At 63.0% G+C, this 15,144-nt stretch overlaps 1 protein-coding gene across 2 annotated transcripts in view; it reads right to left on the bottom strand.

The window, feature by feature from the left end:
• The window catches only part of NOTCH1 (notch receptor 1), a 44,864-nt gene that overhangs the window by 13,452 nt on the left and 16,268 nt on the right, over positions 1 to 15,144 (bottom strand). For both annotated transcript variants that reach the window (XM_054220767.1, XM_054220768.1), the window contains exons 3-16: positions 11,447 to 11,709; positions 10,733 to 11,071; positions 7,165 to 7,287; positions 6,758 to 6,991; positions 6,460 to 6,615; positions 6,172 to 6,357; positions 5,613 to 5,726; positions 4,906 to 5,019; positions 3,681 to 3,914; positions 3,239 to 3,349; positions 2,284 to 2,476; positions 1,881 to 2,026; positions 1,441 to 1,554; positions 336 to 455 (exon numbers count right to left, since the gene is read on the bottom strand). In XM_054220767.1, coding sequence (XP_054076742.1) covers positions 336 to 455; positions 1,441 to 1,554; positions 1,881 to 2,026; positions 2,284 to 2,476; positions 3,239 to 3,349; positions 3,681 to 3,914; positions 4,906 to 5,019; positions 5,613 to 5,726; positions 6,172 to 6,357; positions 6,460 to 6,615; positions 6,758 to 6,991; positions 7,165 to 7,287; positions 10,733 to 11,071; positions 11,447 to 11,709 — 2,447 coding nt within the window. The remainder of the gene's footprint in view (positions 1 to 335; positions 456 to 1,440; positions 1,555 to 1,880; positions 2,027 to 2,283; positions 2,477 to 3,238; positions 3,350 to 3,680; positions 3,915 to 4,905; positions 5,020 to 5,612; positions 5,727 to 6,171; positions 6,358 to 6,459; positions 6,616 to 6,757; positions 6,992 to 7,164; positions 7,288 to 10,732; positions 11,072 to 11,446; positions 11,710 to 15,144) is intronic.

Raw genomic sequence — 15,144 nt, 5'->3', positions numbered from 1 at the left:
CAGGGACCATGTGGGCTGGAGGTGCTGGCGAAGGCCCCGGGGATGACGATGACGTCTTGGACACCTCTCGCACCAGGGTGGGAGCCCTCACAGCAAACTGCCCTCGCCAAGGGGTGAGGGTGATGGCAACGTCCCGTCCACCCAGCTAAGCCGTGGGGCAGGTCAGGACCCTCCCCGAGGCCAGGCACCGTGCAGGGCTGCTCCCGTCTGGCAGGGCATGGGGGCAATCACCTGCCCGCTGCTCCCCAGCCATGCTCCCTCCCCTCCACCTTCCACTCCCTGAGCAGCTGAGGAGAGCAGGGTGTGCTGATCCCCGAGACAGGCCATGCCCCTACCTTGCCAGCCAGAGGGGCAACTGCAGGAGAAGCTCTCGTAGTCTTCTGACTCCTGGCACTCGCCACCGTTCTTGCAGGGGCTGCCAGCGCAGGGGGCCAGCACATCCTCACAGGTGGCTCCTGCACAGGCACAAGCACCCACTGACACCCGCTCCGAAACCACGGGTGGCCCAAGACCCGGCTACCCCCATCCCCTGGCCCTGGGCCGCTGCCAGCCCTGGGGAGGCTCTGGGCTTCCCCATCGCCCCAGGGCAGCACAGTTGGGGCCGTCTGCTCCATTCCTGGTCCCCCATGACCCCAGGCCCCCCACGAAGCCTTTAAGCCCTGGCAATCTGGGCTGCATTAAAGCGCCGCACACTTCCTTTGGCAGGGAACCACCGCTCGGGGTGTCTTTTCCCCCTTGCGCTCCCCCCAGTCCCTCTCAGCCGCTTTTCCTGTTTACGTCCAGCTGAGGGACACGTTCCCTCCGAACCCTTATCTTCCCTGTCAGCCAGTATCTCCTGAACTGGCCTTTGCTATTTTCCAGAGCCTTCCCCTCCCCGCCTGCCCCGTCCCCGTCCCCCCAGGGGTTTCTATGGCCACTGCCGAGGGCAGGAAACGGCTCACGGCTTCCTGCAATTGTGCACCGGCTGCCGCTCTGCGCGAGCGGAAGCGGGAGGCCGGCAAACAGGAATTGGCTCAGCAGAATCCCCCCAAGCCCTCGGTCTCAGCTCGCTTTTTCCAGCGTGAGCGTCATGGCAGGAGAAAGGGGCCACCGGCAGCGCCGACCCCCCAGGGCGGTGGGGTGGGAGGGGGGCGCCCGCCTGGTGCAGGCTGTGGCTGAGCCACCACCTCGGTGCCCTCCAGGAGGAGGAGGAGGAAGAGGGAGGAAGCTCTCGGCTGGCTGCTTCCCAAAGTTCTTCCAAGTTTCCTCCAGCTGTACCATGGTACAGGGAGGTGGAGCTGTGGCCATGGGCAGCCCCACGGCAGGGCAGTGCGAGGGAAGCCTCTGCGCTGGTGGTGGCTCATTGCATGTGCAGAGGGACCGATTTGCTGTCACACCCAAAGCAACAGCCCTGCAGAGCCCCGCTGACGGCCCGGGGGACACGGGGGGGCTCCCCCTCACCTGTGTAGGGCAGGAGACAGTTGCAGGTGTAGCCAGCGACATCGTCGATGCAGGTGCCCTGGTTCAGGCAGGGGTTGGAAGCGCATTCGTTGATATTGGTCTGGCAGTTGGGTCCTGCGTTAGGAAAAACAGATAAAAGCAGCTGTGATGGAGGTGTGCTGGTGGGAGGGGGCTGGGGGTACAGTGGGGACGTGGTGACAATGGCAATGGCCCACCCATCGCCCTGGAACAGCCTTCTGCTCTCAGCTCCAGCCATGGGCGCCTGAACTCTGCTGAAGGTCCCCAGGCTGCACTGCCACATCTCCCAGCCAGACCTGGGGTCTCCACCAGCCCCACAGCGAAGCCTCCAGCTCATCTGGCATCATGGGGCACCCACCCACTGCCCCCACCCAGGCCCCACCGTGGGGGGGACGGGGCAGTGTCCCCGCCTGCACCCTTACCGCTGAAGCCCTCCCTGCAGGTGCAGATGTAGCCGCTGGTCATGTCCTTGCAGGTGCCACCGTTCATGCAGGGATTGGATTCACACTCGTTATTGTTAATGTCGCAGTTTGTCCCACTCCAGCCTGGGTCGCAGTCACACCTATAGCTTTGGGGAAAAATTGGGGCATAAAGCACGGGATCTGGTCTGACCTGGTTCCTCCTGGCTACACCAGCCATCTTTTACCCAGCAAACCCCGGCTCATAATCGTGGCCCTGCAGCGAAACATCCCTCACCACCAGCACGGAGCACGGATGAGCTCCAGCACGGGGGATGGCTGCTCACCCTGCCTCTAACCTTGACTTTTCTGGGTGGCCCTTTGGTCCCTGCGGCCCCCCCAGCAGCCCCCGTGCCCTCCAGCCTACCCGTTGAGCCCGTCGTGGCATTTCCCGTGGATGCAGGGGTTGCTGTTGCACTCGTTCACTTCAGACAGGCACTTGGGGTCGTGGAAGCCCTCGGGGCAGAGGCAGGTGAAGCCATTGATGCCATCCTTGCACGTGCCCCCATTGTGGCAAGGGTTGCTGGAGCACTCATCGATGTTGATGTTGCACATTCGCCCTGGGAAAGGGGGGGTGTGAGGAAATGTTACCCCGTAGGATGCACGGCACAGTGGGCGCGCACTGCCTCCGGGGAGGCACCCATCGGGCAGGTCCCCCCCTCCAGCCACCCAGGGAACATCTGCCAGAGGCTCAGATCTCTGGGCACACGTGTGCTGGACACATAGGAGCGGGCTCCCTCTGGGTAGGGTGACTTCACACCCCTGCATCGCCTGCCTGGCTTAATTAAATGTGACTGGGAAGAGGCCATGCCCTGGGCTCGTTTGGTCCAGGAGGGACTAACGAAGGGAGTCGGTTTCAGCCTGTAACCCTACCTGCCGCGGCTGACAAAGCCAGGCTTTATTGCGGCTCCCGGCGGGCAGAAGGACAAGGGGCTGCGGGAGCGGGGAGAGGCGGGGGCTGCTGCCATCAAAGCCCTCCGCCATTTCCAGCAGCGATCAAACAAACCAGTCGGACAAGGCGGCAACCCGATACCCATGGGAGTGGGCGCAGCGGGAGTCAAATTCGCGGCACCAGACACCCCTTTGATTTCGGCCTAAGCCAGGGTCACCCTCCTGAACAAACAGGAGCGCTGGAGGGTGCAAAACCTCCGGCAAGTGGGATGGCAGCATCTCCCCTCCTGGCTGCACCCTTGCCCCAGCTGTGTGGAGCACCACCAGCTGCGGGCATCCTTGAACTGCTGCAGGGACAGGGGTTCCTGTCGAAAGGCTGCATCCAGATCAGGTCCCAGGGTGCCGTGATGGCCACCACGCACTGCTCTCACCTGTGTACCCCGGCTCGCAGGTGCACTCGTAGCCGTTGATCTTGTCGATGCACTTGCCGTAGTCGCAGGGGCTGCTGGCGCAGTCGTCCAGGTTGATCTCGCAGTTGGGCCCTGGGGAGGAGAGCGGTGCCATTAGGGGGTCCGTGGCCCCGCTGACGAGGCAAAACGAAGCCCGCCGGCACCGACCGCCGCCGCCACTCCACAACAAAGCACCTCTGCCACCAGCAGCTCCCCGGCCCCCGGCTGGGGCGCGGTTCCTGCGAGAGCCGGGCACCAAACCGGGAGAACTCGCCCTCACCGAGGACGCCCCAGGCTGGCCCCGCCACCAGGGCGGCTGCTGGCGGTGGCCCAGGGCCAACCCGCCCGGGGATGGGGATGGGACCGAGGTGCCGTGCAGCACGGCCGACCCGCGTGGAGCCCCCGGGGGGTCCCTCCCGCTCACCTGTGGTCCCTTTGAGGCAGAGGCAGTTGTAGGCGTTGTTCCTGTCCTGGCAGGTCCCCCCGTTTTTGCAGGGCTGGCTCTGGCACTCGTTGATGTTGATGTCGCAGCGGTGGCCTGTGTAGCCGGGCTGGCAGAGGCAGGTGAAGGCGGCGATGCTGTCCTTGCAGGTCCCATAGTGGCACGGGTCAGGGTTGCACTCATCGATGTCGATCTCGCAGTGAGCGCCCGAGAAACCTGCCACCCGCGGGAGGGACACGGGGTCAGGATGTGGGATGCGGGGTCAGGGTGGGGGGACACTCCTTCTCGCCCTGGCCAGGCGTGGGGCAGTACATCGGGATGGCTTGGCCTGCCCACCCTCCCTGTGATGAGCCTCGGGACCCCCGGGAGTAGGGTGCAGGCAGGGGAGTACCCTGGCGGCGGGGCTGGTCAGACCCCGGCTCGCGGGCTTTGTCCCGGGGTGCACAATGACCTGCATTAAAGCCGCCTCGGCTCAGGAGCGGGGCCCCGCGCTCGCCTGCGGCTCGTCCCGGAGCGCACGGGGGGGTCGGCCACAGGCACCCCCGAATAATAACCCCCCCGACAGATCCTATTCTCCTGGCCGGCTCCCTCCCCGCCGGGCTGGGGGTGGAGAGCTGAGGACAAAGTACAGCTTTGACTAGACCCCGCCAAGCCCACATAGCAGCTTTTCATCGGGGCTTGGCATTAGCAAGACACTAATTAGAGGCCATTCAGCTGGAAGATTTCTGGCGGGAGCTGCTCCACAAAAGAGCCACTGTTTGCCACCAGGGCTCAAGTCATCATTTTGTGCAACCGCTCCTTGGGTTTCGGTCGGCGAGCCCCCGCAGCCCTGCACCTTGCGTCCCCATAGAGGCAGCTTTATTCCTTCCTTCCTGCCTTCCCCCTCGCTGCCGCCCGCCGCCGAGGCGGGGAGCACGGCGGGACGGCTGCTGCGGGGCCACACCTAACGAGCGCTGGGCACGTTACACCCGGCTGCGGGGCTGGCGGGCAGCAGGGCTCCGCTCGCTCCATCGTGTGGGAAAAGGGACAGTCCTGTCCCACGGGAGTCATGGCAGCAGGGAGCGACCCCACTGCCAGGGGGTTCGGGGATGTCCCACGGCAGGTGTTTGGGGAGGTGGGCACGTGTTAATAATTCAGCGATGTGGTTTTGCAGCACACCATGGGGCAGAAAGGTGGCTTGTTCCCCCGAGCCCCCCGGACCCCTCACCTTCGGTGCACTCGCAGCTGTAGGTGTTGGGGCCGTCCACGCACTTGGCGCCGTTCTTGCAGGGGGTGCTGGCGCACTCGTCGATGTCGAACTGGCACAGGTGCCCGTTGAAGCCTGGAACGGAGGGAGAAGTCACGTCCCCGTGCAGCAGCCGGACCCGCCGGCCTCCCCCCGCCGCTGGGCAGATCCCGCCGGGCCCCCCGCGTCCCGGCCGGGGCGCCGGGTTTCCATGGGGATGGCTGCTGGGGGCCCTGAATGTGGGGCTGCGACCCGCCATTGAGAGCATCTTATTTACATCTCTAGAGGAGCAAAGTCTCTGAACTTCAAAACCTCCTTTCACAGATTAACCGTCTCCCCATTCTCCGCTCCACCCCGTGACTTTGACACCACATTCAAAGCCGCTGGCGCAGCCCCCCCCCGGCCCCCGGCCCTCCTTCCCAAAGAGGGGCCTTTTCAAGTGCAAAGCCACGGAGTTTAATCCTCCTTCCCCTCTCCCATGGGCTGGACCATCGCCCACATGGGGCTCAGCCCCTCACCATTACGGGTGAACCCCCCCACCAAAAGCACCAAGAGGTGCTCAGTGCCCTCTCCCCATTTTGGGGGTCTCCGAAATTTAAGGAGCTCATTTTCTGCTCCTTCCCAGCTCGAGCCGGGATGCACCATGGCTTTGTTTCCACCGCGATGGCAGCGGGATGGATGCCGCGTACCAGTGGGGCACTCGCAGTGGAACTCGTTGATCTTGTCGAGGCAGTTGCCGTTGTGCAGGCAGGGGCTGCTGGCACACTCGTCCGTGTTGATCTCGCAGTAAACCCCCTCGTAACCTGCAGAGAGACCCAGCGTCAGCGCCGCGGCACGGGGCTGGCACAACGCGCAGGACGGGCAGGTTACACCAGGGTGTATTTGGTCCCTCTGTCTTTACAAAGGCAGCTCAGGAGCGGTGCTACAGGTGGTGGGACCTGACGCACAAGCTGCTCCATGGTTGTCCATCCCAGATCTCCCTGCCTTTGGCCTGATCCAAGCCACCGAGCTCGGCAAGAGGAGGAGTGCAGAGCAGGGATGATGGTGCCCAACTCTCGCCTCCCGTCCCGCCACTGCTGCGGGAGAACGTGCAATCTTTACCAAGCTCTTTCTTTTCATTGCTGTCCCCAGGCACCTCCCATGGCTTCTCACCCAAACCAACACCAAGCTGAAGCTCAGGGGCACCCGGAGCCCTCCCGCCGCCCGGACCCAGCACAGGGGCAGGGGTCTGCAGGGCTGCCCACCCACCGGGCATGCAGATGCACTGGAACTCCCCGATCTGGTCCAGGCAGGTGGCATCGTTCTGGCAGGGGTTGGAGAGACACTCGTTGACATCGATCTCGCAGCGAGGGCCCGAATAGCCCTGCAGGCACTGGCACTGGAAGGACCCCTGGGTGTTGATGCACTTCCCTGCGTGCTCACAAGGGTTGGCTCCTGCAAAACACAAGCATGGCTTAAAGGACACGCTCCCGGCTGCACCGGTGCTTTCCCAAGCTGCTCCTTGGCCGCTTGTATGAGCCCAGCCCCGGCGCTCACCCAGCGAGCACTCGTCCACGTCCTGGTTGCAGGCGGGCCCCATGTACCCCGAAGGACACGTGCAGATGGCTTTGCCGTTAACGGGGTTGGTGTCGCAGTTGGAGCCCTCGTTGCAGGGGTTGCTGATGCAGGCGTCATCAAGGTGGCACAGCAAACCTGGGCAGCAAAAGGCACGCACATGTCAAGGGTGATGGGCACACAAGTCATCGCACACCGAGACCTCAGCTAGGAGGCAGGGGACACACCAGGAGCTGCCATCCCACTCCGTGAGCAGGGGGAAGATGGGACAGGGCCTCACCTGTGCGGCCGTGGGGGCACTCGCAGTAGAAAGAGGCCACCCGGTCGTGGCAGGTGGCCCCATGGAAGCAGGCGGCCATGGCACAGTCATCAATGTTCTCGCTGCAGTCCTCACCCGTCCAGCCATTGACGCAGACGCAGTTGTAGCCGCCATGGTTGTTGTGGCAGGTGCCCCCGTTCTGGCAGGCGTTGGGCATCAGCTGGCACTCGTCCACGTCCTCGGTGCAGTACTGACCTGCCAGGGGACAGGGCACCCGCATGAGGCTGGCGCTGCCCAGCTCCTGCAGGTTCCCCAAGCATCGCTGCGAAGCAGGACGGCTCTCCCCGCCCGGTCCCCGGCATCCCTTGGGACAGGACCTGTCCTCCCACCCAGCCCTGTGCCACCCTCGCTGCCAGTGGCGGCGTTACCTGTCCACTCAGGCGGACATTGGCAGTTGTAGGTGTTGACACCGTCCACGCAGGTGCCCCCATTCTTGCAGTTGTTGCCCGGACAGTCATTGATGTTCTCCTCACAGTTCTGACCCGTGAACCCTGTGCAGAGGAGATGTCTGCTGTGATGCCGACCGACCAACCGGCCGTGCCACTGCCTCAGTCCCCCTCCACCCCCCCGCCGATGGCAGGTTGCCGGTTATTGGGTGCTGAGCGTGCGCCAGGCGCTCCCAGCCCGGCTTTGAAGCCAGCCGCCCGGTTTCATCCCCAGCCCCGTCCCGCCTCTGCTGGGGCTCGGTTCTGCCATGCAGGTTTCCCTGCCAGGCCGCCATCACCGGAGCCTGGCAAGCAGCGGCGGCTTCCTCCACGCAGGGCAGACAGGGCGTCCCCGGCGCGGGGCTCGTCTGCCAAAGCCCCCGGCTGCGGAGACGCTCGCCCCGAGCAGCGGAGGATCCGGCTCCACAGCAAGCCGGGATGAACCGGGGCTGCTCCCACGAAGGCTTGCGGCACCCGGTGCTGAATCACCGGCTTTTAATTTCACATGTAAAGAGCCTCATCAGCAGCGCTTCCCCCGGAGGGGGATCCGAGTCCCTGGCAGGGTGAACCACCGCCCTGCGCGGCGCGGGGCTAATCCCAGCCTGGCCGCTCGGGTTTGTTTTATCGCCTCCACCTGAGCGTGCAGCAGGCATGGAAACCATGCCGCCCCCGGCCTCTCCCTGCGCTGTCTGCAGCAGAAATAAAATAACCAAGCCCTTCGCAGGGCATCTGCCAAGCCACCCCGTCCCCCCCAAACTGCAACGTGGGTTAAGAGCTGTGTTTGCTGTAAGGGCAGCGCAGCTCCCCACCCAGCCCCTCGTTGGGTGTCTGCCTTCCAAGCCCCCCCCGGCGCTCGGGGTCGGGTTGGCAATGCCAGCGGTGCCAGCGTGCACCTGCAGCTCCCCCAAACTCCCCAAGGTGTTCTGCAGGTCCGGACCAGGCTGCTCCCCGGCGCAGGCAGCTCACTGCGTCACCTCCGCCTCCACGGGGAAGGGACCGGGTGTCCAGGCTCAGCCTCTGTGGGACCCCAGACCCTGTCCCAGCTGGGGCTTTTCCCCCTACTCTCTCCGAAGGGCCATATTTTCCCCTCCCCCGTAGCCTCAGCCCCATCACACGAGGAGCAGCAACAGCTATTTACGATTGCTGGTAGGAGTCCAAAGCAGATAACATTGATTTGCGCCTCATTTTTAAGCAGCTGGGCTGAGACTGAACAGCAATAACTGGCAATGTCCTAGATACCAGGATTAACTCATTTTGAACCATCCGAATGAGTAATTAGTACTGCAATTACTTTAAACTCAGGGTTACATTCTACAGCGATGGCATGATAAAACAGCCAAGATTAGTTTAACTTGAAGAAACCCGGTACGGCCAGGCCTCTCCGGGAATGAAAAGGGGACATTGTTTCAGGTCTGCTGCGCTGCATACCAGCGTATCAATCACCCTCTTATCATGAGAAACAGCCCCCTGTCCCTCCTGCCACTGCCCAAAGCCGATGCAGCTTCTGCAGCGAGCCATGCTGGATGGCGGCGGTGCCGAGGGACCCTCCCCTTGTCCCCCCCGGAGCGGGGGCCGTGCCACCCCACGGGAGACAAACCAGCTCGTGCAGCATGCAAAGCTCCTGGAAGCGGCCCACGAAGCCGCAGCTGGGTGTGAAAGCGCCGTTTTCCGCCCCCCCTGCAGCAGGGATGCTCCCTCAGGGCCAAACCTCACCCCGACCTGCCCCATGCTCAGGCTGCTCTGGGGAAAGTGCCTCGTCAGCGGAACGGCAGGGCAGGGCCAGCGCTGCTCCTCCTGCCCGTCCCGGCGGCAACACTGCGCGGCCGGGCCAGGGCTCTGGGCTGCTCCCACAGAGCATCGCCCCTGGGAGCTCTCGGCTGCACCCGCTTATCCTGGAAGGAAAGGCTTCCTTCCCCGGCACCGCTCGTGCCGTCAGCCTCAGCACCTTGCTGCCCTGAAGGACAGGAGCTTTGCTCCAGCCTGGGTGAGCAGGCATGGAGGAGACGCAGGAGATCCTGCAGGGCCCTGCATATTTTCGATGGTTAACCATAGAATAGTTGGGGTTGGAAGGGACCTTTAAAGACCATCTAGTCCAACCCCCCTGCAAGGAGCAGGGACAACTAGATCAGGTTGCTCAGAGCCCCATCCAACTTGACTTTGAATGTTTCCAGCGATGGAGCACCTATCACCTCTCTGGGCAACCTGGGCCAGGGTTTCACCACTGGGTCTCCTGAATTTTTGCAGCCAAAAGCTTTGGGAAGGGGACTGAACCCCTGAGCCTGTGCCAGAGATCAAGATGAGATCCCCCATGCTACCCCACGGGGATCATGCATCTTCCTGGGCTGCCAGCAGGATGCGGGTACGTCTGTGCTGGCTGGGGGACCCCATCCCCACCCTGATGCCATGTCCCCAGTGGTGGTGGGGCAGGAGCTATGGCTGGGGGAGGCTGGAGCTCCCCCCAGCAATGCCAAGCACTGCCTGGGGAGCAGAGCAGAGAAGCCGCCTACCCCTCATCCTGCCCCAGCCCCTGTGGGGCTACGGGCGACCAGAGGAGACAAAAGCAAGCCCACGAGGGGCTTCTCAGGCGGCCTAACACTGCCCGCAGCTTCCTTCCAAGGGAGAGGGCGGATGCATCCCCTCCGCATCTGCCGCAGCCGGCCAGCGCGGCTGGCTTGGGCGAGAAATGGCACTCGCCCCCTGGCAAACACAGCCTGGTCTAAGCATGGGGCTGCACCGGGCGGTAGCCTGGCTCGGGGCTGTGCCACCCGCCGGCAGGAAACTCCGCTATTTCATTTCTCTCATTGTCACGGGGTCGGGGGCAACGTGGGGCTGCACGCAGCCCCTTCCGCTCCCTGCAGACCGCTGCCGAGGGCAGAAGCGAAAGGGCTTGCCGGGGTCAGGGAGCCCATTCACAGCCGCTTCTCTTTCCTCTGGCACGCAGGGTGCTGAGCTCCCCCGCAGGGTGCTGAGCTCCTGTACAGGGTGCTGAGCCCCAGGACAGCCCCCACCGGCCCCCCTCCCACAAGAGCCCTTCATTCCAGAGGCTGTAAATCGGCTGGGCTGCTCTGGCGCTTGCCGGAGGGAGCAGCAGTGAGCACAGAGAGGGTCTCCCTTCCCCAACTCCATTTGCACTCGGAAACTTTCCAAAATAGCTATTCCGGGCTAATTATTCCATTCTGGAAGTGGATTAAGCTAAAGCGGAAAAAGGCACTCTTATTCTGGAATATGAGCATCCGCACAGGGGCCTCTGCTGCAACAGTTGTTTTGGAAGAGCTATTTTGGTGAATCACCAAATATAAAAAGCCCCCGGGTGACCTCTTCTCTTCGGGCATCGCTGCCCAACGTCTTCCCAAACGCAGGCGGCACAGTGAGCCCACGGCCCCTCGTTTTTGTCCCTCTCAGAGCCATAACTGAGGGGAAGAGAAGACTGGGCACTACTTGTTTAGGGGGGGCAAAGCGACTGCAAGAGGGTCCCTGGTCCCCGTATCCCCCCATCGGAGGCAGCCCCTACCTGGCAGGCAGGTGCAGTCGTAGGTGGTGTCTCCAATCTGGCGGCACGTCCCCCCGTTCTGGCAGGGCGAGGGGTTGCAGGGCACGTAGAGGTGCTCGCAGTTCTGCCCGGTGTACGCCGGCTTGCAGGAGCACTGGTAGGTGCCCACCTCGTTGGTGCAGCTCCCGCCGTTCTTGCAGACGGAGGGTGAGATGTTGCATTCGTTCACGTCCTGCTTGCAGTTGGCCCCGTGGAAGCCGGCGGTGCACCGGCAGATGTAGTGGGCTTCGAAGGGGACGCACTGGCCGCCGTTGGCGCAGGGGTTGGAGGCACAGGGGTCGGCCTGCTGGCAGGTTTTGCCTGGGGAGGGCAGGGAGGGAGGATGAGGATGCAAACCACAGCTCAGGCTCTTAGTGAGAGTGAGCTTTGTGCTGGGGCGCAGACCCGGCTCTGGGACTGTGTTCACAAGGGGTGCAACTAATTCCCCCCACCTCTGCTCCCCCAAAAACCCTCACCCATGCAGGAGGCTTGCAGCTCACCCAGCCCGGACCCTCCCTAACCCCTCCTCAGGTGTGCAGGCTCCCCTCCTTTCCCCCAGTGTTGGAGGAAGCCAAAATCAGAGGCAGCACCCTTCTCCATCCATGGGGTTTTTCCAGGAGCAACCCCTGTCACCGGCTGTCCCCCTCCCCGCTGGCCGCGTCACCGTGTCACTGTGTCCCCACAGCACCGCCTCACCTGACCAGCCCGGTGGGCAGCGGCACTTGTACTCGCTGAGCGTCAGCAGGTCGCAGGTGCCCCCGTTGCGGCAGGGGTTGCTGAGGCAGACGTTGTCGCGGGGCGTCAGGCAGAGCTCGTCGGTGAAGCCCAGGCGGCAGGCGCAGGTGTAGTCCACGGTGCTGCCGCGCACCACCGGGGTGCAGGTGCCGGCGTTCTTGCAGGGGGAGCTGAGGCAGGGGTTGGGCAACTGGCACCGCTCGCCCACGTAGGCACCGCTACACCTGGAGGGACGAGACACGCCGTCAGCGGGATGGGATGTGATGGCTGCGGGGCACCCGGCCACCCCAGGGACTGGATCCGGCAACGCCTCTCCAGACTGACCCCGCACTGCATCCCGGCACGTCGGGTTTGGCAATTGCAAGGCTCTGCCCTGGCCGCGCTGGGCTGAGAAGAGGAAGATGAAAGAGGCGCCGAGAACAAAGGCGTCCCCCATCCAGGGGCCTGCACCGACTTGCAGAACCGCAGCCTCCAGCGCTGACGTCCTGCTTCTCATCGCAACGGGCTTTTTTTGCCACCCCACTTGCTGAAGAGGAAACCAAGGCACAAGGGGGGACGTGGTGGAGCCAGGAGGGGCAACCCCATACCTGCACCCAACCCAGGGCACCTACAGATCCCGAGGGAGAGGAAACCCCCCCGTGGCCCGTGGGGCCAAGCAGCACGGGGACAATCCTACACCCCTGCCTGTCCCTGCTTGCACCACAGTCCCTGCTCCACCAGAGTGGTTTTTATCTTCCCTCCATCATACGAAATCACTCGAACATGATCAAACACGGGCTCAGTGTTGGCTGGTAGCAGGCAGGACACGCTCCTGCTCCTCACAGCCTGCTGACATCTTCCCCGAAGACGAACCCTGCACAAGGAGGGACGAGCGGCCCTGGCTGCCGCGTCCCTCTGCATGGGGGCCCTGAGAAAAGGCCCACCCGACGCGGCCACCAGCTCTACCATCTGTCACCATTGGCTGACGGGGCTGGACCAACTGCCTGCTGCAGGACCGGGACTGGCGACGGGGACGGGCCACAAGGGTAAATCCTGTCGAGGATGCAGAGCTGGCGAAGAATCCTGCAGAGGGGGGAGCTGCCCCCCAGGAAAGGGAGGACGGAGCAAAGCTGTGCACAGAGAGACTGAGGGAACCTGACATCAAAAGATGCCGGGGATGAGGCCCTTCAGCGCAAACCCTCCCAGCACAGCATCTCTTGTATCACGTCTGCAACGTGAGATGCCACGCGTTTTGTCCCCAACCAGCTCTGCTCACATTATGCCGCTTCCAAAGGGGGATTTTCCACCCTGGCTGGGCTGCGCCGAGCAGCCGTCGCGAGTTGGGCATGGGAGGAGTGAGATGCAGCCGGCACGCTGCTGTCCCACACCGCGATGGCAATGCCACTGCAGCAGAGCAGGGCACGCTGCGCTCTGCTCACGCCGGGTGGCTATCAGAGGCCTCGGGAGCAGAAATAAATTTGGGGGTGGCTGCATGCATTGTCGTGAGCTCGGGGTACGCCAGCCACCGCCGGAGGTGATGGCTGGGGAAGACGACAGCACCCGGGCACTGGGGGACCGTGCTCCCCGTTGTGCTTTGGCAGGGTGGGGTTTGGGGCATCCCCCATGTGCTCGCACCCGTCGCCACCTCAGCTGGTGGGACCGAGCCTTGTGCATGGCCTCCAAGGCTCCTGCAGCACACAACCCCCCTGGGGTGAGCAGGGAGGGTTGCAGGGAACGCAGAGCAGAGCACCCACCCACAACCCCCACCAGCCTGCGAACCCCAAAACGAGAACGTGGGGCTCCTCCGGTGAAGCACAGCAGCAAACCCCCACCCTCAGCCGGCCCCAACCCGGAGCCACCGTGCTTTGCCACGCCACGCCGGCACCACATTTCAGCCCTGCTCCCCCCTTCTCTTCTTCCCCTACTTCTTTTTTTTTTTTTTTTTTTTTTTTAACCCAATTCTGATTTCATTGTTGGGGATTGTGTGAGAATTTGTCAGGATTCGGAGACATTTTGAGTTAATGAGACGGCATTATCCAGGCCAAATGAAAAAGAAAATGTGTATAATAATAAATCAGGGCATCTGCTCGGCACACAAAGGGCGGCGGGGAGCAGGTGTGCATCCTAATGAGGCAGAGCAGCTGCCGGCGCCCGCGGTCCATGCCCGGCTCCGAGCCCGGGGCGCCGCGGCCGTGGGGCGACGGCGCTTCTGGGTGGCTGCGCCGTGGCCCCGCGTGGGGGAATGCGAGGGCTGAGAGGGGCCATTGTGCGCGGCCGGGCGGCCGGCGAAGGCACGCCGCCGGCAAACCGCTCAAGTGTGCAGTCATCTGTTAAAAGCACCGCTCTTCGCCCCCCCTGCCTCCCCGCACCACACACGCTTTTTTTCTTAAAACAATCCTCCGGGCTCTGGCGGCGGCTGGTGGACAGGGAAGCGTCACGAGATGCTCCAATGGGAGAAAAAGGCAGGAAAAAAAAAAAAAAAAAGGGAGTAAGAAAAAAAAAAATTATTCGATGCTGGACAAAGAGCCCCAAGGGCAGCGCGGGAAACACCGAGTGCGCGGGAACGGCCAAAGAGTGGGCTTTAGCCATGGGCAGCCGGGACCAGGAGGGGGTGCTCTGCATCCCGGGGGGATCCACTGGGATCGGGGTTCCCATATCACGGGGCTTCAGCGAGGCCGGGGCGAGGGGCGCGGAGCCGAAAGCCCTCCCACCCAATTAGTTTTCAGACCGTTTCCAATTTCAGTGAAGGCAAACGGTGGTTTGAGCTCATGGATGGGAAGCCAGAGCAGAGCCCAGCCCAAGCATGGGCACGGTTATTAGCCAGGAGGTTAATTAGTGATTGGAGGAACTCCCCTGGGGAACAGGGGAGCCCATGCCTGAAGGCACCGGGGGGTTTGGGGCCGCTGGCAGTGCCCAGGCTGGGCTGCCCGGGTGCTTTCCAGGCTTTTGCTTCAGGAAACCCCTCAAGTTTCATGGAGTTTGCAGATTTTTTTTAAGTGGCTTTCTATGCGTTTGTTCTAAGAGCTGGTTTATGGCCGCAATCAGCTCAAGCAGCGAGGAGGGTGCTGCAGATGCCGGGGAAGGGCTTGGCAGGGGTCTGCCCTGGCTGGAGGGGCTGAGCGGAGCGATGGGCGCTCGCGGGCAGGCGGGACCAGGGTACGCTCACGCGTCACATTTCTCCTCCCTGCAGGAGGGGTATTTCCAGCCACTGAGAAGTACTGGTGAAGCAACTCTTCGGAAAAAAAGCAATACAACAAAGGCACCCTTAAAATCCAGTAGTCCCTCCTGCAACCCACGAAGGAGTTTGCATCGCGTAGAGTTTGCGTCTGTGCAGCACAGACCTGCTGCGGATGCCTGGCGATTCCCGGGTCACAACCGCAGCAGGGACGGGGACAGCCCCCACGTACCCACACACCGCGCCAGCTCCCAGCTCGGGGAGCCCTCTCAACCTCTTTCCACGGTTCCTAAGTCATCTCGGTTTCTTTTCAAGGTTTCAGAGCAAAAGGTCTCTGACGGCAGGGATATCACTACCACAAAAGTGCAAGAGCACGAAACGAGGACACCAGACGCTCCTCTGCTCGCACACGGCAGCGCCCGGGATGTGCCCACGGGCAGCCTCGCACCCGGCGGCTTCGACACCACTCCTGCATCATCTATAGATACTTCTGCACAGAAACGAT

Source organism: Rissa tridactyla, chromosome 14, assembly GCF_028500815.1.
Source record: "Rissa tridactyla isolate bRisTri1 chromosome 14, bRisTri1.patW.cur.20221130, whole genome shotgun sequence".
In the NCBI taxonomy this organism is placed as follows: domain Eukaryota; kingdom Metazoa; phylum Chordata; class Aves; order Charadriiformes; family Laridae; genus Rissa; species Rissa tridactyla.
This window is presented reverse-complemented; position numbering and strand designations above follow the sequence as displayed.